This window comes from Leucopleurus acutus (genome assembly GCF_964270905.1).
Source record: "Leucopleurus acutus genome assembly, chromosome: 2".
Lineage (NCBI taxonomy): Eukaryota > Metazoa > Chordata > Mammalia > Artiodactyla > Delphinidae > Leucopleurus > Leucopleurus acutus.
Window position 1 is genome coordinate 97,477,960 of NC_139143.1, and position 24,273 is coordinate 97,502,232.

At 40.8% G+C, this 24,273-nt stretch overlaps 1 protein-coding gene across 6 annotated transcripts in view; it reads left to right on the forward strand.

Moving 5' to 3' along the window:
- Positions 1-3,505: 3,505 nt before the first annotated feature.
- The window catches only part of SORT1 (sortilin 1), a gene marked incomplete at its 3' end in the record, with an annotated part of 72,109 nt that continues 51,341 nt past the window's right edge, over positions 3,506-24,273 (forward strand). For 3 of the 6 annotated variants that reach the window (XM_082832711.1, XM_082832710.1, XM_082832712.1), the window contains exon 1: positions 3,515-3,865. In XM_082832711.1, coding sequence (XP_082688837.1) covers positions 3,560-3,865 — 306 coding nt within the window. In that variant the 5' untranslated portion in view covers positions 3,515-3,559. Of the gene's footprint in view, positions 3,866-4,298; positions 4,309-24,273 lie in introns of those variants that run through there. The other 3 variants (XM_082832708.1, XM_082832709.1, XM_082832713.1) reach the window with 3 other exon arrangements.

Consider the following 24,273-nt stretch of genomic DNA (forward strand, 5'->3'; position numbering starts at 1 on the left):
AGTCAGAAAGAGAAAAACAAATACTGTATGCTAACGCATATATATGGAATCTAAAAAAAATGGTACTGATGAACCTAGTTGCAGGGCAGGAGTAAAGAGGTAGGCATAGAGAATGGACTTGATGACCTGGGGTGGGATGGCGAAGCTGGGGCAAAGTGACAGTAGCATCGATATATATACACTACCGAATGTAAAATAGTTGGCTGGTGGGAAGCAGCAGCATAGCACAGCACAGATCAGCTCAGTGCTTTGTGATGACCTAGAGGGGTGGGGTAGGGAGGGTGGGAGGGCGGCTCAAGAGGGAGGGGATGTGGGGACGTGTATGCATATGGCTGATTTGTTGTGCAACAGCAACTAACAGTATTGTGAAGCAATTATACTCCAATAAATATCTATTAAAAGGAATGGCCACATGAAGTAGATATTGTTACTTATACTTAACAGATGAAGAATGTAAGGCTGTGTGACCATGGACTCAGAAAATTAAGCTGTTGAGACTTGAACTCAGGTTTTAAATCATCAACTCTTGGTACAATGCCAGGCATGAGAAGCCTAGATACCTACTGAGTAATAGGGAAATCTCATTGAGATTTGAAATGTACTATCCACAACATGGCTAATCCACGTGCGAATAATGCAGAATTGATTGTGTATTGTCTTCATTAACATTTGTAGGAAGTTGTACTCTATGATTTCAAATTCTGATGATTTGAATAGGCTGAATTCATATTAAATTTATACCAAATTTCCAGCAAAAAACGTGCTTATATACATTTGGAAACTGCAATGATGGGAAACATTTGGGAAAACAGAATTTTGCTCTAGACACACACACATAAGGTAGGGAACTAAAGTTATATTGTCGCCAATGTTCTTGAGACTGTCCTAGTGATTTTAACCCTGTTATTAAATATAACGTGATCATGAGATTAGTTTCCCTCGTGTTCACCTCTTATCAAATCCTAATAGAAAATGCCATTGAAAAATCCTATCTCAACTAATATTTGTTCAGATTTAACAAATTTGAGTACCTATGTACTATATGCCAAGTAATGTATTAGGCATTGGGGATAGAGCTGTGGTCTAGGTATGGTCTGTGCTCCCATGAAGCTTCTAGTGGGGAGAACTAGGCAATAAATACCCCATTTAACTCAATGTAGATTAATGCAGAAATGGACTAAACATGCTGCTTTAGGGCAAGGTGAAGTTGTGTCTCTGAATCATGTGTATTATGTAGGGAAAAAACATATACCAAGGAATAAAGTAGCTCTTAGCTTCAGCTTACACTGTACTGGTGAAACAAAAAATTTCATACCCTCTATAATTCCAATTATAGAATTCTTGAAAGAGATGGACTTTGGTTTTCTGTAGAGTTTTAAATTTTCCTACGAAGTTTCTTTTTGTGTCCATTTAAATAGAATCAGAAATAATCTTATTAGCAAAAGCAATGGTTTTGTGAAACGTAACTGCTTTCAATTCATCTTTCTGCCACAGAATTTATCTTGGAGAAATGTATGGTTTTTAGTAATAAGATAAATTTACATATTTTAGTTCTGCAAGTAAGGTAATATCTTAGGTGTGGTATTTCACAAAGGATATCTGACAGTGCAACTTTTGTATTTCGTGCCAGTGTCATTGACAAAAGCGAAATACTAAAATAATTCATTCACTCAAACATTTTCTCAGTTCCATATGCAAGGTACCATGTCCCCAGAAGCTGATACAGTTTGAAGAAGGAAACATATTCTGTAAACATACAATAATAACTAAAAGCAATATATTAAAAAATGAAGGTACAGGTAATTCCAACAATTTAAGAGTTTAAAAGTGTATTTAGTAATTTCTCCAGGAGATGGCACTGTTGAGTTGGCTTTTTTCTTTTCGGACAGTAAGACAATAGACCATTCATCTTTGTGTCACCCAAACAAAGAAATATTCCTGTATAGACCCTTTTCTCTCCCCGGCTAATCACATGCTACTGGAACTGACTGTCTTGTGATCTACTCCACAGTTGGCACAGATTAAAAAATAATCTCTTACAAAAATTATCTGACACATTGTAGTTAATGGAAAGGAACAAATTGTTCACCAGTTTTCATGGAGCTTTATGTCGTCAGTTCAGTAGCTGAGAACTTGGAATAGTATTTTAGTGATTTTACCATCCTGCTCAGATGCCATTCAAAAATATTTTTCACTTGTCATGTCTTACTATGGTTGTTCTGGCAAAATGTAAATTTGTAAATTTTTGTTTGCAAATTAATGTGACTAGAGGATTTTAATGTAAACCTTGGGTTCGGTGCACTGCACCATTTATTTTCCTCTACAATAAATATATTCTCATTCGGGTTTACCTGCAGTTAATAGTTAAAAGTAATTTTTTTTAAAAGTAATTTTTAGTTGCTTTCTTTATTTGGGTGTAACGTGTTGTATACTTTGTGTCTTTCTATTTGTTCCCTTTTCTTCTGAACAACTGGCATTCTGAAGAGATGGAGTCAATAAAGAGAACATCCAGAACTGGTTTTACCTGCACTGCATGTTCCAGAATAAAGTTATGGGTGTAGTTTCTGCGATAAAGGGAACAGCGTAGGGGTTTTGTTTTATTTATTGGAGGCGGGATGTTAATTTAGGGGATATTATATATCGAAAACCAAACTTATGCAGTGCGCTCACTGCAGGGTTAAGGCACCCTGATAAATATGCATCTATGCAATGATCATGTCTAAAGTCGGCACTGAGCCAATTTTATAAAAGGGGGCAATTCTCTTGCCCCCTTTTACCTGCCCCTAATGCCTAAGCTACTTTCTAACTCCAGGAAAATCAATAAGCAACTTCTTCTTTGGCTTAACCCCCTGCATAAGAGGAAGGTGAGAGAGAAGAGACTTTCTCCAGGCTTGCGTGAGTCACGGATGTTCTGATGTCTGCCTCCATGAGACTTAGCCCACACAGTTCTTCACCTTGTGTCAGCAAGGCGGCTGCTTCAGCAGACAATGGGCGCTGCAGCGTGTGGGGGTTAAAAACCAGAAGCACCGGTTCATGACGGAGACCCGTTTTCCAGCTGAGCAAACTCAGGGTTTCCCCGAGGAGATTTTCCAGGCGCTGCCACAACCCAAGGAATTTTAGGGGTGTCTCTGGGGGAGAAGAGGGGACCAACCCAGCCCCAACTTGAGGGTGCCAGAGGGAGCAACGAGGGGTCGGGTCGCCACGAAGCGGGGGCGTTCTTGTGAAGGGGCGTTCTTGTGAAGCTCCTACGCTAACTCTAGAAGCCCGGCCTTGGATACGCCGGCGAGAGGGGGATGACCTCAGCCGTCTCTGCCACGTTCCAGCCAATCAGTCCTGCAACTTGGCATCCTAATCCAGGACCCCCGAAGCCGGAGGCGACGCGAGCCAATGAGCAGTGGGCCGGGGAAGAAGGACAGGCGGCCAGCCTATGGGGGCGGAGAGGCCCGGCTGCGCGTATCCAAGGAACGCCGGGCTCGGGCTCGGGGGTGTGGCGCGGCGCCGGCGGGGGTGGGCGGGCGCGCCGGGCGGCAGGTGTCGGCAGCTTAGGCATTCGGCGGCGATGGAGCGGCTCCGGGGAGCTGCTGGCGACCTCTCGCGCTGGCCCCACAGTCTCAGCCTCCTCCTCCTCCTCCAGCTGCTGCCGCCGGCGACCCTCGGCCAGGACCGGCTGGACGCGCCGCCACCGCCCGCTGCGCCGCTGTCGCGCTGGTCCGGCCCCGTCGGGGTGAGCTGGGGGCTGCGCGCGGCCGCGCCTGGGGGCCCGGCTCCCCGCGGCGGCCGTTGGCGCCGCAGCGCGCTCGACGAGGATGAGGACTGCGGCGGGGTCCGGGACTTCGTCGGCAGGCTGGCCAACAACACGCACCAGGTGAGCGGGCGCCGGGCCCGGGCACCGCCCGGACTACGAGGTGCCACCCGCGGGCCCCTGGGCCCGCGCACCCGGCTCCTCTTTCTCTGTCCGCGCGCCTCGCGTCCCAGCGGAGGAGACCCCGGCCGCTCGCCCGCCGCGCGGCGCCCGCGCCACCTGGGCCGCAGCCCCGAAACTACGGCGGGCGGGCGGGCCGAGTCGGGCCCGGAGAGCGGTCCCCGGACGCCGCAGCCCGGGCAGCTGTGTTTCGTCACAGGGGAAGCCGGCTTAGACTTTCACGCATTCTTTTTTTTTTTTTTTTTAAGTTGTCAGAATCTCTCGAGCGTTGTTGTTTTCCGTCTGTATAAATAATTTGGATCCAGCAACGCTATACCCCAACAGGAAGCTGGAGGAGTGGTTGGAGAAGTTGGAGCTAAACAGAAACAAACGTGTGTCCTCGCGGGGTCAGTACTTTCAGGGTGGGTAGGCGGGTGTTCAGAAATCCCAAAGCAATGATTAGGTTCCTGTGTGTGTTTTAATAGTTAAAGGAACAAGCTTGGCAATGGGGTGACAGCGTATATGGGATCTCTCTTACTCCTTCAACTTGACCTTCTATCATGGCATTGGACTCTGACCAGGATGTCAAGATCCTCTTGTAACAAGGTTTGCAATGGGTAAGAAACACATTGCAGATACTCTGCTTTGAGCTAGGTCCTAGTCGGACACTTTAAAAATTGTGGCAGTTCTGTTTCTGGGGACAAGCAACCCAACCTCTGCACACTACTGTGTTGACAAAGCCAGTTGTTGGCAATGTCCTGGCTACTTGCTCTAGATCAGCTCGGGCATCTTCTTCGTGTTTTTTCTAGAACTGCCGGTTTAATTGTTGCATAATGTATTTTCAGTTTAATGCATTTTCTCTCTTATATCTCTTCCTCATTCAAAGAGAGTTGCACATGGGGACAGAGGTGAGGGGCTAACTGCACTTGTCCTCGTTGAACCACATTCTGTATCAGCCGAATCTCAGTCTCCCCTTGATCTTTCTCCCTCTGCCTGGACTCTACTTGTTACCTGTGCAGAATTCTCTGATCTGGGGACCCAGGGCAATTGCACTTAAAGCATAAGCAGTCAGGGAGAACTCTCGCTAAACGCAGTCCAAGCAGCAGCTGCCTAAAGGTGGCCAAGCTAGTGCTGACGTGTGGGATGGGTTGGGTGCAGATAGGGCAGAATGAGAACTGGGAAGTCTTCGCGTTTGATGAGGGGGAAAAAATGTGTAGACTTCCATCTCACGGTGGAGAGTTGAGAAAGGCTTTACAGCACCAGTGCCTAATTTATAACAGGAGCACTTCCTTCCTTGAGCCAGCCAGACACAGCATTCTTACTCCATATTTGGATTCTTCTCTTTAGGACCTGGGGCTACTGGATTTATTCCTTTAGTCAGAATCTTCCCTGGTTGGTTTGAATTTATATGTCATTTGCAATATATTGATTTCTAAAGCAAGAGGTTGAAAAAACTGGCTCAGGGGGTTCTTAGGCCAGATCTACTCAAGAGCAGATCTGAAACCTCATTCTTTGAAGTCCACATGTTAATAAAAAAATCTTCCCTCTTTTTCTTTCATTTTATTTAGTTATTGTTTCCAGTGACTTTTTAAATTTATTTTTTTGTCTTCTTTCATTGACCTCATTTAAACGAACTGTTTTTGCATTTCTTAATCTTCCATGGTTTCTTCAGAGATCCCATCCTTTTTGTAGCATGTGTATGTGGTAAAAGTGGAACCACTGTTAATAATCTTCACCTTAGAAATGGTTGAATAAAGCAGTTCTTAGTGGTGCACCCCCTTAACCAAGAACTGTTATCTAGTGGTCTGTTCTGCTTTTCAATTCTATAGTTTTAGAAGTCATAATAAATCATCCTGACCTTTGCTGAAGAGATCTGGTGTTGGGGGAGCCTTTATAAATAGTGTGAAATAAAAGTATAGGCATAACAGAACAACTTTTTATTAGAAATATTGTATACTTTTGTACAGCTGGGAAAGTGCCATTTAGAGTAGTTTTTCATAAGATGACAGGATTCAATGCCCAAGAAAAATGAAAAGTTCGTTGTTCTCTTATTTGTTATAACTTGCTGTTCATGTCAAGCCACATTGCTTCATGTAGTCAGTGTACATGAATGTCCTCCAAAAGTCCAAGATGTGCTAGATACTGGGGGTGCCAAGATACAAAGAAGAGATCATTCAGACTGGAGAACGAAAAGCCTCAGAAAGTTTTAGCGAATCTCCTAGACCTGTTTCTATGGCTTATTTGGCTTTGTGAGAATAGGTTGGTGTTTAACTAATCTTCTTAAGAAAGCAAAGTAGAACTAAAGCGTGATAGTGCTTTTATAGTCTTCTGGTTTTAGGAGACCTTTGCCCTAATGACCTATATAACTCAGTCTCCTCACTCATGAAATCCAGCAAATATGTGTGTGTGTGTATTTATAAATGATTTTTTCTTAGACTAATGAATAACCTTCCTTTTGCCTTTAACCCCAAACTCTTTTCATGCCACACTGTTAACTGATTCTTTCCTTTAAGTGCTTGGAATGTTCATGACATGTATAACCTTTGTGCATGAGAGAAGTTGAGCAAGCCTAGAGTTTATTAATGTTGGTTGCTAAGTTGGATTGCTTCCAAACATTCCTCCTATAAGCACCCCTTTGAGGTTAGGCATGAAGCTCTGTCTTAAAGAAACAGATGAAATGCCTTGGTCAGAGTTATGGTGGTGGCTGACATAACTTCCTTACTTCTCATTCCTGAGTTCAGACTATTTGACAATTTCCTTAAAACTTTTAAAACTTAGGATTAGTAAAGCCAGGAATGTTGTTCATTCTCTGTCCTCCTTCTGTTCCTGTCATTAACTACTTCTTTACACATAACTTCCCAACATCAAAGCATCTGGTTTCTTATATAAACAGGCCCTGTAGTGAGGTTGTGTTGTATGGGGTGTCAGCTCTGAGAAGAATGCGTGTATTTGTTTGCTGGTGCTGGCAGGGCTGAGTCCAGGCTGACAGGACTGAATGTGCCTGTTGGAGGCTTCAGGGAGCTGCCGCTCTTAGCCTGTTGTGGATCTTTGTCACACCCGGAAATCTGAAGGTCAGTGCATTTAACTGCCCCAGAACTTTCTAACTGCCTCATTTATCCCAGTACCCACCCTCTCTTCATACTGCCTTCCCTGCCACTCCCACCGTCACCCTCTAGTTAATCTTTCTTGAGTCCTGTTTCATCCATTCGTGCCGGGGTCAAGGAATAGGAATTCTGTAGGATCTCCTTCCTGGTCCTGGTTGTGCAGAATGAGCAAAATCCTCATGAGGACTCTGCGCCCATACAGTATATTCATCAGACTTTTAACCCCTACGGGATGTTAAAATGAATTCTGTATTGGGGATTTCAGTTAGAAGTATCAGCAAAGTTGATGAAGTACATTTATCTGGGGAAAGGTTAGTTGTCACCTGAGGTTTGGTTGAGGTGAGGGTAGAGAGCTAGCCAGATAGGACAAGTGGCTCAAAGGGAATGCAGGGAAACAATTAGGTAAGTTCTCTGCTGACTCAGATTTTTGGTTCTGTGCATAGTGATTTTTAATTAGAAAATTAAAAATCACTATGATGAGTCTCCTGGTCAATTTCTAATGACTATTTTCTTTCTCTAATGATAATAGTAATAGGCTCCTTATCCTGCTGTTTTGATCTGATATTTTGTGTTAGGTTCACATAGGCTATTAGCTTCTTTTGCACTCTGCCAATTTCAAATCAACTCTTGCCAATAAACGTTGGGTTCTCAGTGGGTGACTGCAGAAACCATGCCCCCCAACTTTGTCCTAGTTGGCTTGTTACTCATGTGATCCTCACAGAAAGGGCAGTGCTTGAGGGCAGTGGCCAGATGCAGCTTTTCTAGCAGAGGGCTGTGTGGCAATGGCTCCAAAAAAAGATACTGCATTTGTAAATTTCTAAAAAAAATATTCAGTTACTTTTTTTTTTTTTTTTTTTTTTTTGCGGTACGCGGGCCTCTCACTGTTGTGGCCTCTCCCGTTGCTGAGCACAGGCTCCGGACGCGCAGGCCCAGCGGCCATGGCTCACGGGCCCAGCCGCTCCGCAGCATGTGGGATCTTTCTGGAGCGGGGCACGAACCCGTGTCCCCTGCATCGGCAGGCGGACTCCCAACCACTGCGCCACCAGGGAAGCCCTCAGTTACCTTTTTATCTTTTTCTAACTAGTGTTTCTGTTGCATCTTGTACTCTTCTATTTAAACGCTTGGTGAAAACTTGTTCTTTCCACTGTCTACGTGGCCTCACTGATCTGTACGTAGGTGGTTTTGAGGGGTAATGGGGCTTGAGGAACAAACTGGTCAATTTCAGTCTGTTCTAGGCAGGGTTTTTTTTACTGACACTGTAATAGTGACTGCAGTCAAAGTTGGGTTAGTAATATGTGGCTTTGAGCTATCTGAGTTGAATGAATCTTCATGATAGACGCTTCATACCTTTAGAGGTTGTTAGGTGAATGCTGGACATGTGTTTTTTTTTTTGTTTTGTTTGTTTTGTTTTTTAAGATTGGGGCTATTTTTTCCTTCTCTGTCCTCAACCCCAGTCTCAGGAAACCACAACAAAAACAAAATCTTCTATTCAGAGCCTGTGGTGTTTTCCTGAGAAAGTTTTCTGTGAATGTAATTTATTTTCTGTTTTGCATTTCAGTATCTGGCCCTCAACTCCTCATCTACAGCATGAGAAGTTTTGGACTAGATTTAAAATGTCTAAAGAACTCTGTGATTAATATGGAAGAAGAGGAGGCCAAAGGTTGTGATCACAAATGTTTACTGGTTGTTTCCAAGTTTAGAAGCAAATTGTGGCTGTTCCCTTTCCCAGTTGAACTTGAACATAGCCTGGATTTCACATCTGGGGGTAATTTGTTACCACCTCCAGAGCTTGCTTCAGTGAAATATGAGTGTTCTTAAAGATAACAGGAGTATTTCTTTTTTCATATAATTGCGAAAGACATTTGACTTTTTATTTTTGGGAAATACTTTATTGTTCCTTGTTGGCTGAAAAAAAATCTAATGCAAATCAAAGCTACTAGCTTGGATATTCCAAAAGCAAACCAAATAGATATCTAGCAGTAAATTTGTTTTTTCTTTTCCTTCCCTACAGCACTCTGCCAAAACTGGGGCTTTTATTTTTTCTTTTTGTCTTGGCTGCCTGTGTGCTTGAAAATAGATGGTCAGCTTCCCATTAAATACTCAGCCCTGTGCGAGTTAGAAACTTACGTGTGATTAATTGGCTTGATTTATTTTCATTAGAAGAAAATGTATGTTTTTTTCCTTCTAGGGCTTATGAGTAGTATCTCTCTTATGTTTGCTTTTGTTAAGAGTTTTGCTCTTTTTTTTTCCTGTATGTTCTAAAAAACTAAGTTCTAATATTGTAGTTGAGCCTGTTTGCAAATCTGATTCAACAGTAAGATCACCCTGAAGTACCAAGAGAAATTGAACTGGGAAGGAAATTTTTAACTGACGTTAGTACTTCCCAGACAGGATAGTTCAGATCAAATGTTTATCTGGTACCTGCTCTTTGTCAAAGAGTTTCACATCATAAACATGCTATATGAAAAGTTCAAAAAAGACTTCTTAATACTCAGATTTGAATCCTGGCTCTGCTGTTTCATAGTTGTATGGTATGATCATAGACAATCACTTAACTTCTCTGACCTTTATTTATTATTTTTTTTAAAACTGGAGAATCAGTTTTAGGATTATTTGGAGGGTCAAGTGAGAAGTTTTATCAGAATGTTTTGTTAAATGTATTGTGCAGATATCTTTCACTCAAACACTTCTGGAGTTCTGGCCTGTACGTAAGAAAAGTTAAACATTAAAAACATCCGCATTGGGCTTCCCTGGTGGCGCAGTGGTTGAGAGTCTGCCTGCCGATGCAGCGGACACAGGTTTGTGCTCCGGTCCAGGAAGATCCCACATGCCGCGGAGCGGCTGGGCCAGTGAGCCATGGCTGCTGAGCCTGCGCGTCCGGAGCCTGTGCTCCGCAACGGGAGAGGCCACAACAGTGAGAGGCCCGCGTACCGCAAAAAAAAAAAAAAAAAAAAAAAATCCGCATTGATGTCATCTTAAGTATTTAGCTGTTCAGAGATGGCTTGCTGAGAGTTTGGAAGAGTTTTTGAAGAAGGCATGACCACTGCAGTGCAGTGGTCTGGGAAGGCCTCATGGATGAATAGAGAATCAAAGTGTGGAGGGAATTCTTAGGGAGACCTGTAAAGGCATGGAGGTAGGGAAGTCCAAGACATGCTCAGGGGATGATCAATGGGGACTTTCTGTTGGGGAGAAGTAGTTGATGAGAAGTATGAAAGACTAAGTTTTCCAGGAAAACATATAGAGAAGTAAAAAAAGATAGCTCTTCCTGCCGATGCAGGGGACATGGGTTCATGCCCTGGTCCGGGAGGATCCCACATGCCGTGGAGCGGCTGGGCCCGTGGGCCATGGCCACTGAGCCTGCACGTCCGGAGCCTGTGCTCCGCAACGGGAGAGGCCACAGCAGTGAGAGGCCCGCATACCGCAAAAAAAAAAAAAAAAGATAGCTCTTTGTGGGGGATGGGAAAAGAGGGGAGGTATGGGGAGGGAGTCTGCCATTAGGACTTACTGGAGAAAGTGTTTTAACAGGTAGTGGTTGACATGAGGCTAGAGCTGGATAAACCAGAGGTGGAAATGGGGAGCCAAGAAGAGTTATCCTTTTGGACGTTGACCGTTACTGTGCTCTGTCCAACAGGAGAGCAGAATAGAGGGCAGGGCCGACCATCTTTTATACTTGAAGTGCTCAAGGTTCCAAGAAACAATCCAGGACTCCTGGAACTTATTGAAGGAGGTTGTGAGCCCAGGCATGAGGAACCCAGGAGCTATAAGACAGTGAAGCCCGTGAACAGATTTTTCTGAACATTTGTGAACAAGGGTAAGATTGAACTCTTGCTGATAATGTGCTTAACAGTTTGAATCATAGATTCTTAAGCTGATTAACTGGTCAGATCTCTTACCAAGAAGGCTAAATGACTTGCTTACAGGCCAAGAGCTGGGCGTAGAATACTTATGTCCCAACATGGTGCTGCATTTGGAAGTGTTTCATAGAGATATTTTAAGTCAATGCATTTGCTTTAGGAATAAGGCAGGGTTATAGACCCCAGTTGTAAGTCATGTAGTTGTGAATTTCTCTCTGCTCCTTGAGGTCATAGTTCCCTCAACAGAGCTCAATTAGCCTTTCTAAGCCTCAGCTCCCCATCATGTAAAATATTATTATCATAAGGCTTCAAAGAGAGAATGTTTTGAAAACCTTGAATCCTACCACATATGTAGGATTTATGTCATTTCTATATTTTTTTAAATTTATTTTATTTATTTTTGGCTGCACTGGGACTTCGTTGCTGTGCGTGGGCTTTCTCTAGTTGCGGCGAACGGGGCCTACTCTTCGCTGCGGTGCGCGGGCTTCTCATTGCGGTGGCTTTTCTTGTTGCAGAGCACGGGCTCTAGGTGTGCGGGCTTCAGTAGTTGTGGCCCATGGGCTCAGTAGTTGTGGCTCGCAGGCTTTAGAGCACAGGCTCAGTAGTTGTGGCGCATGGCTTAGTTGCTCTGCGGCATGTGGGATCTTCCCGGACCAGGGCTCGAACCCGTGTCCCCTGCATTGGCAGGCGGATCCTTAACCACTGCGCCACCAAGGAAGCCCCATGTCATTTCTTTATAAGCCTGTTGGTTTATTACTGTGTCCATAGAGTCCAATTGTCAGCCAAATGAGCCTGATAAATACCAACTCCAGAGGAACATGTGCATAAAAGGAGACAGATGAGGCATAAATGTATTCGGTTTTATCACTTGGCAGGGTTGGGTGACAGGCTTGGGCGGAGGTGGCGAGAATGAAAGTGAGTCAAGATTGGCAGAAATGTAAGAAGCATATGTGTTCCTTTTTTTTTTTTTAACCTTCATGATTACATCAAAATTTTAACTGGTTAATATGAGTGATACTAACAAGTGGTATTAATTGGAGTTCTTTGAGGCCGTGGTTAGGAAGGAATGTGATCACAGGTTAGACCTGGATTCAAACTTCAGTGGTAACCAGGGACAGATGACCCTTAGTGAACCTTAGTTTTTTCATCTATAAAATGGATATACTAATACGTACCCCTTAGGGTCTTTGTGAAGATTAAATGAGACTGTGTAGAATTTGGTGTGTATTCATCCTTTATTGGATGTTTTTTATAATGATTATCTACACAAAGCTTCTAATGCATAACCAGTTAGATGCTCAGATATTTGTGTATGCACTTAAATTTTTTTTCCATAGCTGAAATATTCCAGGAGAATTAGTATGGGTACTCACAGGAACCAAATATGTATTAAGAATTATGTACTAGTTATGTGCTTGGACTTGGAGTTAAAAAAAATTGGGTATGGTAAGGGAGAGACCATCTATTCAAAGTATCTTTCTTGAAGCTATGGGAGATGGAGGAGAAAATAACCCCACCATCATCAGATACCTGGTCATCTGGTTATAATAGTTTCAAGTATATATAGTTATTTACTTATAGTGTTAAAGAACTTACAATTAAAAAAATAAGGCTACTTGTAATTCAGTAACTATTTCTCTTCTCATTCATTAAGCTTTAAATATGCGGTTTTAAGTTGACAGCTCTAAAATAGCACTTTGCCTGTTTCACCCTGATTCATTAACTGAGCAATCACTATTAGCTTTGTACTCTATCGACCTCTGTAACGTTTTAAGAAATATTAGTGAGATGTGATAGGTACTCCTCAAGAACTTAGCTTGAGAGCAGGGCAGACCAGAATGTTAATGGAATTCTTTTTTATAATGCGCGTATACCTTTAAGGTAGTATCTCACTATTTCCTGGCCTACGTTAGCTCTGCTCTAGTTGAAGTTACCTTATCACCAGTCCCTTTAGCTTGCCATGTGCTCTGTTGCTTCTCCATTTTTGTTTTCATGGCATTCCTCCCGTCTGAATGCCTTTCTAGCTCTGCTTGTTTTATTTCTGTTCTCGCCTACAACATTTAACAATGCCATGTAATCCAGCACTTTACTATAGTATTCTATTTTGTATTCACTTTCATTTATTCAGTTGGTATTCTCCAGATTATAAACACCTTAAAGGTAGTACAAGCATGACCCCTTAACTTCACCCTTTTGCCTCACATAGTGCTGGAGAAAGTGTAGTCATTAAATGTATAGTCTGGAGTCAGACAGGAGCTTGAAACCTTGCTCTGCCACTTACCAGCTGTGTAACTTTGGGAGAATTATTTAACCTCTCTGACCCTCCTTCTTCATCTGTAAAGTAGCAATGGTGCTTTATATATCATGAGTGCTCAGTAAAGGTCAATATTATTATTATTCAACACTTTTTATTGAGCACCTACTATGTGTTGGGCCTTGTACTGGGTACTGGAAACTGATTTGGAACACAACAGACAAGATCCCTGCCTTTATGGACCAGTAGAGAAAATGGACATTAAACACATATGTAATTACAAATACAATAAGTACCAAGAAGGAAAAAAGCAACTACAGGAGAATAATTGACAGAGGTCCTTTTAGCCTGGGGCACTAGGAAGCACTTGCTGAGAAAGTACTTAAACTGGTACTGGAAGATGAATAGAATTTTTCCTGTAGGAGTGTCCCAGGCAGAGAGAAAAGCATGTTCATAGGCCTGGGGCTAGAAGGAGCATGGTGCACCCAGAGGTCTGGAAGAAGGCCAGTGTGGCTGTAGCAGAGGGAGGCCGGGCTGGTCCCCACACCCAGTGGGGACTGGTGAGCTTTTATGGTCCAGTCAGCTGGCCACAGGCGCATATACTTTCATCACTTTCTTTTCTTTGAAATGAGATTAAGATGTAAAAATTAAATGCCAACAGTTTGAAATTTAACTCATTTATTAGGCATGATGAGAAATGAATTATCCCATGAAGATGAGTTTTTCGAAAACTAAGCCTAGGGTAGACATTTAAGCCTACCCTTTTGAATGCCAAAGTTTCTTGTTTTTGTCATTTTTAATGGATATCTTTCTAAAATACATATGTCTCTGCCTTCTTTGTCAACAGTATGACCTTGGATCATTAAGGAGATTAAATTATGCTGTACCACGACTCACATCATTTTAAAGTGGTATGGCATTAATGCCCTCAAGGTCTGTTGAGATTTGTGGGGCTATTTTCTCCCATTTTGAATGGCCCAGATTTATAAGCTTAGTGCCATTGTCTGCCTGTTGAAGTTTACTCTTTTTTTCCTGCAGAAATGATAGTCCCCTTGCAATATCCTGTTCCTTCTTGCTGCTATCCCTGTCTCTAGATACAGTGTCGCCCAAATTTAACTTCTGTAAGCTAAGAAATTTTACTTCTGTAAGATGCTTCTGTAAACTGAGAAAAAGATTTCTAATTTTAGGCAATCTAACAGGTTTAGCAGATTGATTTAGAGCGACGGTCTGCAGGTTTCTCTTAGTGGTCAGGTACATAGGGTTTTATTGCATGGACACTGTCATCAGAGGTCTCTCTCCCTTGCTTCCTTTCAGTGAATGTCCAGGTTGTTGAGGTTTCTAGATAATGGAGTTGCTGTTGCCCTTTCCTGTTGACACTAGAGTATTGTGGAGCAAGGGGCTGATTTTTTTTTTGTTTTTTTCCCAAATGAAGGCAGAGCAGTGGAAAAGCAAACTGAGGTGTGAAATTATTGATGAGTCATAGAATTTTAAAGCTTATAGGTACTGGAAATGCTGTCATTCCAGCTTCCGCGCCTTGGTGGTGAAGTTAGGTTTTACTGCCCAAGTTCACAGAGCTGTTGGCAGAGCCGGAAATGAAATTCACATTGACCAGGTATTAGCCCAGTGCTCTCCTCTGTTCCATCCTGCCTCACAGAAAACTCTGAATAATTGAATAGGTTTGCAAACTTGTATACTGTTTTATGTTTAGCCTTTTTATTTCTAAGGATAGTCTCTGGGAGGACTGGAACATTTGTGATCTTATTTTTGGCTCGTGTTTTATAGTCCTAGCAGTGCCTTATTTAACGGAACTGTATTCTGTTAAGGTTTTATTCCTGCCCGCAAGAGCTTCGCCCAGGTCTTGTCCCAAACCTCTCTTACACCATCACTGTGTCCTGTCTATCCCTGTGTTCCTTGTTTGGGGTTTGGAAGCCTAAATCTTAAATTCCCAGCCTTTATGGGATCACCAGTGCCTTGTTATTTCATTTGATTCTTATTATTCCAGTGAGTGAAGGAGCATAATTCAGTTTCACTCCTGAGGAAGTAGATTCCCAAGAGAGAAAATGATTTGTGCCCACTTTCCCAACCAGTTAGTTACTAGACCAGGCTTTAACACCCTTTTGCAGTTTTATTTTTCACAATGACAGGTTGTCTTCTGTAGGTTGAATATCTAGCATGTTTAATCTTTATTCTTAGACTTCTGTTAAGAAGTGTGTTCATAGAGTATAAGCTCCCTGAGCACAGAGTATGTGTTATCACTGCTGTGTCTGCAGCGCCCCAAAGAGGGTCCGGCCCATGGTAGGCAAGCAGATGTATTTGTTGAAAGAAGGAACATGTGTGAAGGATGGCATCATTGAATTCACTCTCTGTTTACTTGCCAGAGAGGTTGCTCCTGATGGCCAGACTGTCGGGTCATCTGCAAGTGGCTTTTAAACTGGGGCGCGCCATGTGAAACTGATCCAGGCTCAGTTGTGCTGGTGTTAATTCTTTCAGTGTTTTACTTTTGATCAGGTGTGTAACTAAAGATAGGCAGAGGTTTCTCATTACCAGAATTTTTTTCCAAGCTACGGTGACTCTCGGGACCAACTTTAAGTTCTCCCAGCTATAGTAACAGTAATTTAATTAGACTTCTTGTTTGATTAGATGTGAAGACAAAGTTATTTCCGTAAAGAATGTTGTGTGTTATGGCCTTTCTCTTTTCCAGATGGAACTAGGGATTAGCCAAATGACCACAGAAATGGACATTTTTGTTAATTCATGGTCTCTAAAATGTGTGGACCTCAGGCTTTAAATGGTGGGCATTAAATGTGTGGATGAGTCTTGCATTATCCTGTCAAGATGGTTGTGTTTCAGAGAAGGTAGTACAAGCTGTCACCTACTTTCTAACGTAATGGGTCCCTGAAAACCAATTTGGTTATAAATGCCAGTCAGTGACTCCCTGCTGCCCAGAGCTCCCCTACCAGAGGTCAGTATATGGCTATCAGTGCCACCTGGGACACTAGAAATCACTATTCAACAGATGATAGGGTGGGGAGTAATTCAGTCACCATGGAAAAACTATAAAGAAGAAACACCACCATAAATTCTGCCACTTAGAGATGGTTGCTGTTAATATTTGGAAGAATGTTTTTAACCATAAACGCACACACACACGATTTTACATGCTATTCTGTAAACCTGCTTTTTACTCAACATGTTATGAATATCTTTCAATGTCAGTAAATACCTGAAACATTTTCATTAGCACCTGGTATATTGTTTCATTGCATAACATAACGCATTTAACAAAGCTTCAGTTCTTGTCTAGGATATACAGGTATAGTAATATGGGGTTGTTATGTGGATTAAATGATAATGTGTGTAAGATGTTTAACACAGTAGATGGCCTGCAGGATGCAGTAAACCTTCAGGTGTATAACGTATTTTGTAAAGATGTGTAGTTATCCCCTGATAATAAATTCCTGAGTGGGATTGCTTGGGTCATGTGGTGTGGACATTTTCAGTTCTGATTCACATCACCAAATAGCTCTCCAGAAAAGTTATAGCAGTTTATATATTCCCACCCACAGTACACACAGGTGCTCTGGTGTCCACCCCTCACTGGATACATTTTGTCAAGCGCTTCCAACAGGTGGAAAATGTTATCACATTATTTTTCTTTGATTTTCTTTTGATTACTAGTGAGATTGAATAGCTTTTCAAACATTATTGGTCATTTCTGTGTCCTTTTGTGAATTACTTGTTTGTGTCCTTTGCCTATTTTCTTTTCTTTTAAATTTTATTTATTTTTGGCTGCGTTGGGTCTTAGTTGCTGCGCACAGGAGCTACGCTTCATTGCAGCGTGCAGGCTTCTCATTGCGGTGGCTTCTCATGTTGCGAGCATGGGCTGTAGGTGCTGGCTTCAGTAGTTGCAGTACAAGGCTCAGTAGTTGCAGCACGCGGGCCCTAGAGCACGTAGTTGTGACACGTGGGCTCAGTAGTTGTGGCTCGCGGGCTCTAGAGCACAGGCTCAGTAGTTGTGGCGCACGGGCTTAGTTGCTCTGCGGAATGTGGGATCTTCCCGGACCAGGGCTCGGAGCCATGTCCCCTGCATTGGCAGGCGGATTCTTAACCACTGCGCCACCAGGGAAGTCCCTGCCTATTTTCTTTTGAGATCTTTGTCTTTTTCTTATTGATTTGAAAACTCTGTATTAACCCTTTATTGTGTTGCAAATAATTTTTTCCAGTTTTTTTTAACTTTATGTTCAGTATTTTGCCATTAATTTTTTTTAATAGTCAAAGTAATTGCTATATTAAGGGTTCTGGGTTTTGTATCATTTTTTGTAATGGTCTTCTCATTTCTAAGATTATAAAAATATTCACTCATACTTTTAGGATTTTTATGGTTTAACTTTCTGTATTTAAATCTTTGTCATATGTGGAATTTAATGTGGAGTCGGGGTGGGGGGTAAGAAGGGAGTTAGAAATCCAGCTTTTTATTTTTCCCAAATAGCTGGTTTTTCCAAAACTCTTTTACCACTGATTTGAAATGCTTGCTTTATCATACACTAAAAGAAACTTTGTCCAGCCTTGGACTTTGTTTTGTTCCATTGATCTGTCTTATCTATTCCTGTGCCAGTGACTGTGCTAGGGGATTAATAAACCTCTCACTAGATGGGGCAAGTTTCATGCTCATCTGTTCCTGATAGAATCAAGCTGACATTTGACATAGCTAATCTTAAAGTTCTGGGTTTCTGAGCTTTCTACAATAGGGTATGATTATGTAATCTGAATTACTGTATTTACTCTGTGGCCCCTCTAGATGCTGGTTTTGGATTGCTAATCACACAAACAGTATATTTACGTGGTTTCCCTTAATTTTGACCTGCTTCTAGATCCTGCATTTGACTGACTGCTTAGCAATATGTAGTGGCCAGATCGTGTTCTCTTTGTGCTAAATAATCTACCTCTTAAGCATACTACATTGGAGCAGCACAACTATTGTTTACCAGAAATAAAACAGGCTTCAGCTCTCTGCCGCCTTCTCCATTTCATTTGTCATGTATACAGCTAATACATAACATCTTTTTTGTAACAATGCTTGAAGTAGACACTTTACCTTCTATTGGCTGGACTCCTCAACTCCTAAATGTTTTATTTATATGTTTAGTATTTTAATATTGTAGGATATTCATTGGAAATATTGTGTTGGAGGTTTGGGGTTTTCTCTTCCTAAAGGGCTTATTCTGCCTTTCAGTTCTTTCTATCCAGAGTTTTGTCCTCTGCTCTTATTTCTTTTATTCATCTAACTTTGCCTTGATTAGAGCAGTTGAACCATAACTTATTAGTTGATTATGTTCAGCTGTATGTACCGTTGGAAACCTTCCTCATTTTTTTTTCTTTTTACAATTTGTTTTTATTTGTATCACACAGTACAACTGTTCAAAAAACTTTATGCCATTCTGGAAAAGAAAAGGCTCCCTTAAATAGAAGGACCAAAGTGATAATGGGGAGAATAAAATAGGTTAATGCAGGAAAATGCGGTTTTGGTTTCTTTATCTAATAATAGTATGATAGGCAGAAAGAGTTCCAAGTTTTACTTATAAAGGACCAAAACAAATGAAATCCTAGAAAAGAATATGGAGGCAGCCAACTAGCCAATTGACCATTACATAGGTAGAACATAACCCCGCTTCCATTTATCCCATCGCCAAGGAGTATCATTTGCTTTTGCTTAGGACCAGGAATGTGTACATTGTGATGCTCAGAAAGGCAGCAGAGAAGCACCATATATTTTCAATCCAGAATGAACACAATATACCGTGGAATCTTTTGGGTTTAGTTTCTCCCAAGAATAGATCTGACTCTTGTGGGGTAAAAGAAAGTAAGAACCAGGCTGCCCTGGGAAACCTTCCTTGTTTGAGTGAGTGATCCTGTGGCCTCGTCTCAGCTTTCTTTGGGTATTTCAAGAAGTACTTTTTCTTTTCACACACATTTCCTTTTCTCTATTTTTATTTTCCTTTTATTCCCACTATAACTGTGTTTATCCTGATCTTGAAATTCTTATTTAACAAGTACTTAATAGCATCTACCGTATACGTAGCACTTTACTAGTTGGTGAAATTAATATATTTTATTTGTGTTACCCTTTGAACTTTTTCAAAATACTTGCCTATATCTTCGTGTTTGTTCTGCCTGCACAACTCCCTCTACCATACCTTGCTATTGCTCCCAGCTGCTCCCACCTCTGTCATCCCTGCTTAAATCTTAGTGGACAGACTTTTATTTCTTCATACTCAAATATTTGAATTTCTCTTCTGTATAGTCTACTCCTGGCCGTTGCCTCTAAACACTTTGATGTGTTTATCAATTTTTGACTATATGGAATTGATGGTAACTACAGTGAAGGAGAGGAGTAAGGTCACTATTGTATGTGTGAATACCCAAGAACACATACTAGTGTTTAACAATGTTGTGGCTGGCAGTAAGGGCATAGGAAGAAACCCTACTTAGCTAGTATTTACTGAAATGGTGGTAAGCACGGTAGAGGGGAGATTACACAGATCAATTTTGGTAGCAGGGGTTTAGGAATACACTTTTATGGAGATGGTCTTGGAGAACTTACTATCTATAAGACCTTGTGCTAGGCCTGACAGGAAATACCAGATCATACTGTTTGCCATCTAAGAATTCCTAACATGATTTGAGAGGTAGCCAAATATGTAAATAGTTATAGTACAAGCAACATCAATAAATGCTGTGAGAATAATACCTAAGAAGAGGTTATTCAAGCTCTGATAATTAGGAACTAGAGTGGTTGGTTTTACATGGAAAAATGGGATTTCAGCTGTCTTTCAGATCTTTTGCGTTGGTGTAGTCCCTCTCTTGTGGCTATCAAAAAGAAACACCCACAATGTGGGAATGTAAATTGGTGCAGCCACTATGGAAAACAGTATGGAGATTCCTCAGAAAACTAAAAATAGACTTTGCCATATGGTCCAGCAATCCCACTCCTGGACATACACAGACAAAACTATAATTCTGAAAGATACATGCACTCCTATGTTCATGGCGGTGCTATTTACAATAGCCAAGACATAAAAACAACCTAAATGTCCATCAACAGGTGAATAGATAAAGATGTATGTACACAATGGAATATTACTCAGCCATAAAAAATAATGAAATACTGTAATGCCATTTGCAATGACATGGATGGACCTAGAGGTTATCATACAGAGAGAAGTAAGTCAGAAAGAGAAAGACAAATACCATACGATATTACTTATATGTGGAATCTAAAATAGGACACAAATGAACATAAGTACAAAACAAAAACAGACTCACAGATACAGAGAACAGACTTGTGGTTCCCGGTGGTGGGGTGTATGTGTGTGAGGGAAGGATTGGGATTTTGGGATTAGCAGATGCAAACTATTGCATATAGAATGGATAAACAACAGGGTTCTACTGTATAGTACAGGGAATTATATTCAACATCCTGTGATAAACCATAATGGAAAAGAATAGGTATATTGGGTTGGCCAAAAAGTTGGCCAAAAAGTTCATTTGGGTTTTTTCCATAAGATGTTAAGGAAAAACCCAAACTAACTTTTTGACCAACCCAGTATGTATAACTGAGTCACTTTGCTGTACAGCAGGAATTAAACACAACATTGTAAATCAACTATACTTCAATAAAATTAAAAACAGAAAAGAAAAGAAAAACCCACCATATAATGCTGAGGAGCGATGGATATGTTGAGAACAGAACCTTTCTTCTTTAAAACCTGCATTTTTTTTAATGTGTAAAATTTATTGATTTTTTCATACATTCAGAGAGTTATGCAATTGTCAACTACAATCATTTTTTATTTTTTTAACATCTTTATTAGAGTATAATTGCTTTACAATGGTGTGTCAGTTTCTGCTTTATAACAAAGTGAATCAGTTATACATATACATATGTCCTTATATCTCTTCCCTCTTGCATCTCCCTCCCACCCACCCTCCCTATGCCACCCCTCTAGGTGGTCACAAAGCACTGAACTGATCTCCTTGTGCTATGTGGCTGCTTCCCACTAGGTATCTATTTTACGTTTGGTAGTGTATATATGTCCATGCCACTCTCTCACTTTGTCCCAGCTTACCCTTCCCCCTCCCCGTATCCTCAAATCCATTCTCTAGTAGGTCTGCATCTTTATTCCTGTCTTGCCCCTAGGTTCTTCTGACCATTTTTTGTTTTTTAGATTCCATATATATGTGTTACCATACGGTATTTGTTTTACTCTTTCTAACTTCCTTCACTCTGAATGACAGTCTCTAGGTCCATCCACCTCACTACAAATAATTCAGTTTTGTTCCTTTTTATGGCTGAGTAATATTCCATTGTATATATGTGCCACATCTTCTTTATCCATTCATCTGTCGATGGACACTTAGGTTGCTTCCATGTCCTGGCAATTGTAAATAGAGCTGCAATGAACATTGTGGTACATGACTCTTTTTGAATTATGGTTTTCTCAGGGTATATGCCCAGTAGTGGGATTGCTGGGTCATATGGTAGTCCTATTTGTAGTTTTTTAAGGAACCTCCATACTGTTCTCCATAGTGGCTCTACCAATTCACATTCCCACCAGCAGTGCAAGAGTGTTCCCTTTTCTCCACACCCTCTCCAGCATTTATTGTTTGTAGATTTTTTGATGATGGCCATTCTGACTGGTGTGAGATGATATCTCATTGTAGTTTTGATTTGCATTTCTCTAATGATTAATGATGTTGAGCAGTCATTCATGTGTTTGTTGGCAATCTTTATATCTTCTTTGGAGAAATGTCTATTTAGGTCTTCTGCCCATTTTGGGGTTGGGTTGTTTGTTCTTTTGATATTGAGCTGCATGAGTTGCTTTTATGTTTTGGAGATTAATCCTTTGTCAGTTGCTTCATTTGCAAATATTTTCTCCTATTCTGAGGGTTGTCTTTTGGTCTTGTTTATGGTTTCCTTTGCTGTACAAAAGCTTTTAAGTTTCATTAGGTCCCATTTGTTTATTTTTGTTTTTAATTTCCATTTGTCTAGGAGGTGGGTCAAAAGGATCTTGCTGTGATTTATGTCATAGAGTGTTCTGCCTATGTTTTCCTCTAAGAGTTTGATGGTGTCTGGACTTACATTTAGGTCTTTAATCCATTTTGAGTTTATTTTTGTGTTTGGTGTTAGGGAATGTTCTAATTTCATTCTTTTACATGTAGCTGTCCAGTTTTTCCAGCACCACTTATTGTCTTTTCTCCACTGTATATTCTTGCCTCCTTTATCAAAGATAAGGTGACCATATGTGCGTGGGTTTAATCTCTGGGCTTTCTATCCTGTTCCGTTGATCTATATTTCTGTGTTTTTTTGCCAGTACGATACTGTCTTGATTATTGTAGCTTTATAGTATAGTCTGAAGTAAGGGAGCCTGATTCCTCCAGCTCCATTTTTCTTTCTCAAGAGTGCTTTGGCTATTCGGGGTCTTTTGTGTTTCCATACAAATTGTGCAATTTTTTGTTCTAGTTCTGTGAAAAATGCCAGTGGTAGTTTGATAGGGATTGCATTGAATCTGTAGATTGCTTTGGGTAGAGTCATTTTCACAATGTTGATTCTCTGAATCCAAGAACATGGTATATCTCTCCATCTATTTGTATCATCTTTAATTTCTTTCATCAGTGTCTTATAATTTTCTACATACATGTCTTTTGTCTCCTTAGGTAGGTTTATTCCTAGATATTTTATTCTTTTTGTTCCAATGGTAAATGGGAGTGTTTTCTTAATTTCACTTTCATATTTTGCATCATTAGTGTATAGGAATGCAAGATATTTCTGTGCATTAATTTTGTATCCTGCTAGTTTACCAAATTCATCGATTAGCTCTAGTAGTTTTCTGGTAGCATCTTTAGGATTCTCTATGTATAGTATCATGTCATCTGCAAACAGTGACAGCTTTACTTCTTCTTTTCCAATTTGAATTCCTTTTATTTCTTTTTCTTCTCCGATTGCTGTGGCTAGGACTTCCAAAGCTATGTTGAATAATAGTGGTGAGAGTGGGCAACCTTGTCTTGTTCCTGATCTTAGTGGAAATGGTTTCAGTTTTTCACCATTGAGGACGATGTTGGCTCTGGATTTGTCATATATGGTCTTTATTATGTTGAAGAAAGTTCCCTCTATGCCTACTTTCTGGAGGGTTTTTGTCATAAATGGGTGTTGAATTTTGTCAAAAGCTTTCTCTGTATCTATTGAGATGATCATATGGTTTTTCTCCTTTAATTTGTTAATATGGTGTATCAAATTGATTGATTTGCTTATATTGAAGAATCCTTGCATTCCTGGGATAAACCCCACTTTATCATAGTGTATGATCCTTTTAATGTGCTGTTGGATTCTGTTTGCTAGTATTTTGTTGAGGATTTTTGCACCTGTGTTCATCAGTGATGTTGGCCTGTAGTTTTCTTTCTTTGTGACATCTTTGTTTGGTTTTGGTATCAGAATGATGGTGGCCTTGTAGAATGAGTTTGGGAGTGTTCCTTCCTCTGCTATATTTTGTAAGAGTTTGAGAAGGACAGGTGTTAGCTCTTCTCTAAATGTTTGATAGAATTCGCCTGTGAAGCCATCTGGTCCTGGGCTTTTGTTTCTTGGAAGATTTTTAATCACATTTTCAATTTCAGTGCTTGTGATTGGTCTGTTCACATTTTCTATTTCTTCCCGGTTCAGTCTTGGAAGGTTGTGCATTTTTAAGAATTTGTCCATTTCTTCCAGGTTGTCCAATTTATTGGCATAGAGTTGCTTGTAGTAATCTCTCATGATCCTTTGTGTTTCTGCAGTGTCAGTTGTTACTTCTCCTTTTTCATTTCTAACTCTATTGATTTGAGTCTTCTCCCTTTTTTTCTTGATGTGTCTGGCTAATGGTTTATCAATTTTGTTTATCTTCTCAAAGAACCAGCTTTTAGTTTTATTGATCTTTGCTATCGTTTCCTTCATTTCTTTCTGATCTGATCTTTATGATTTCTTTCTTTCTGCTAACTTTGGGTTTTTTTTGTTCTTTTTCTAGTTGCTTTAGGTGTAAGGTTAGGTTGTTTATTTCAGATGTTTCTTGTTTCTTAAGGTAGGCTTGTATAGCTGTAAACTTCCCTCTTAGAACTGCTTTTGCTGCATCCCAT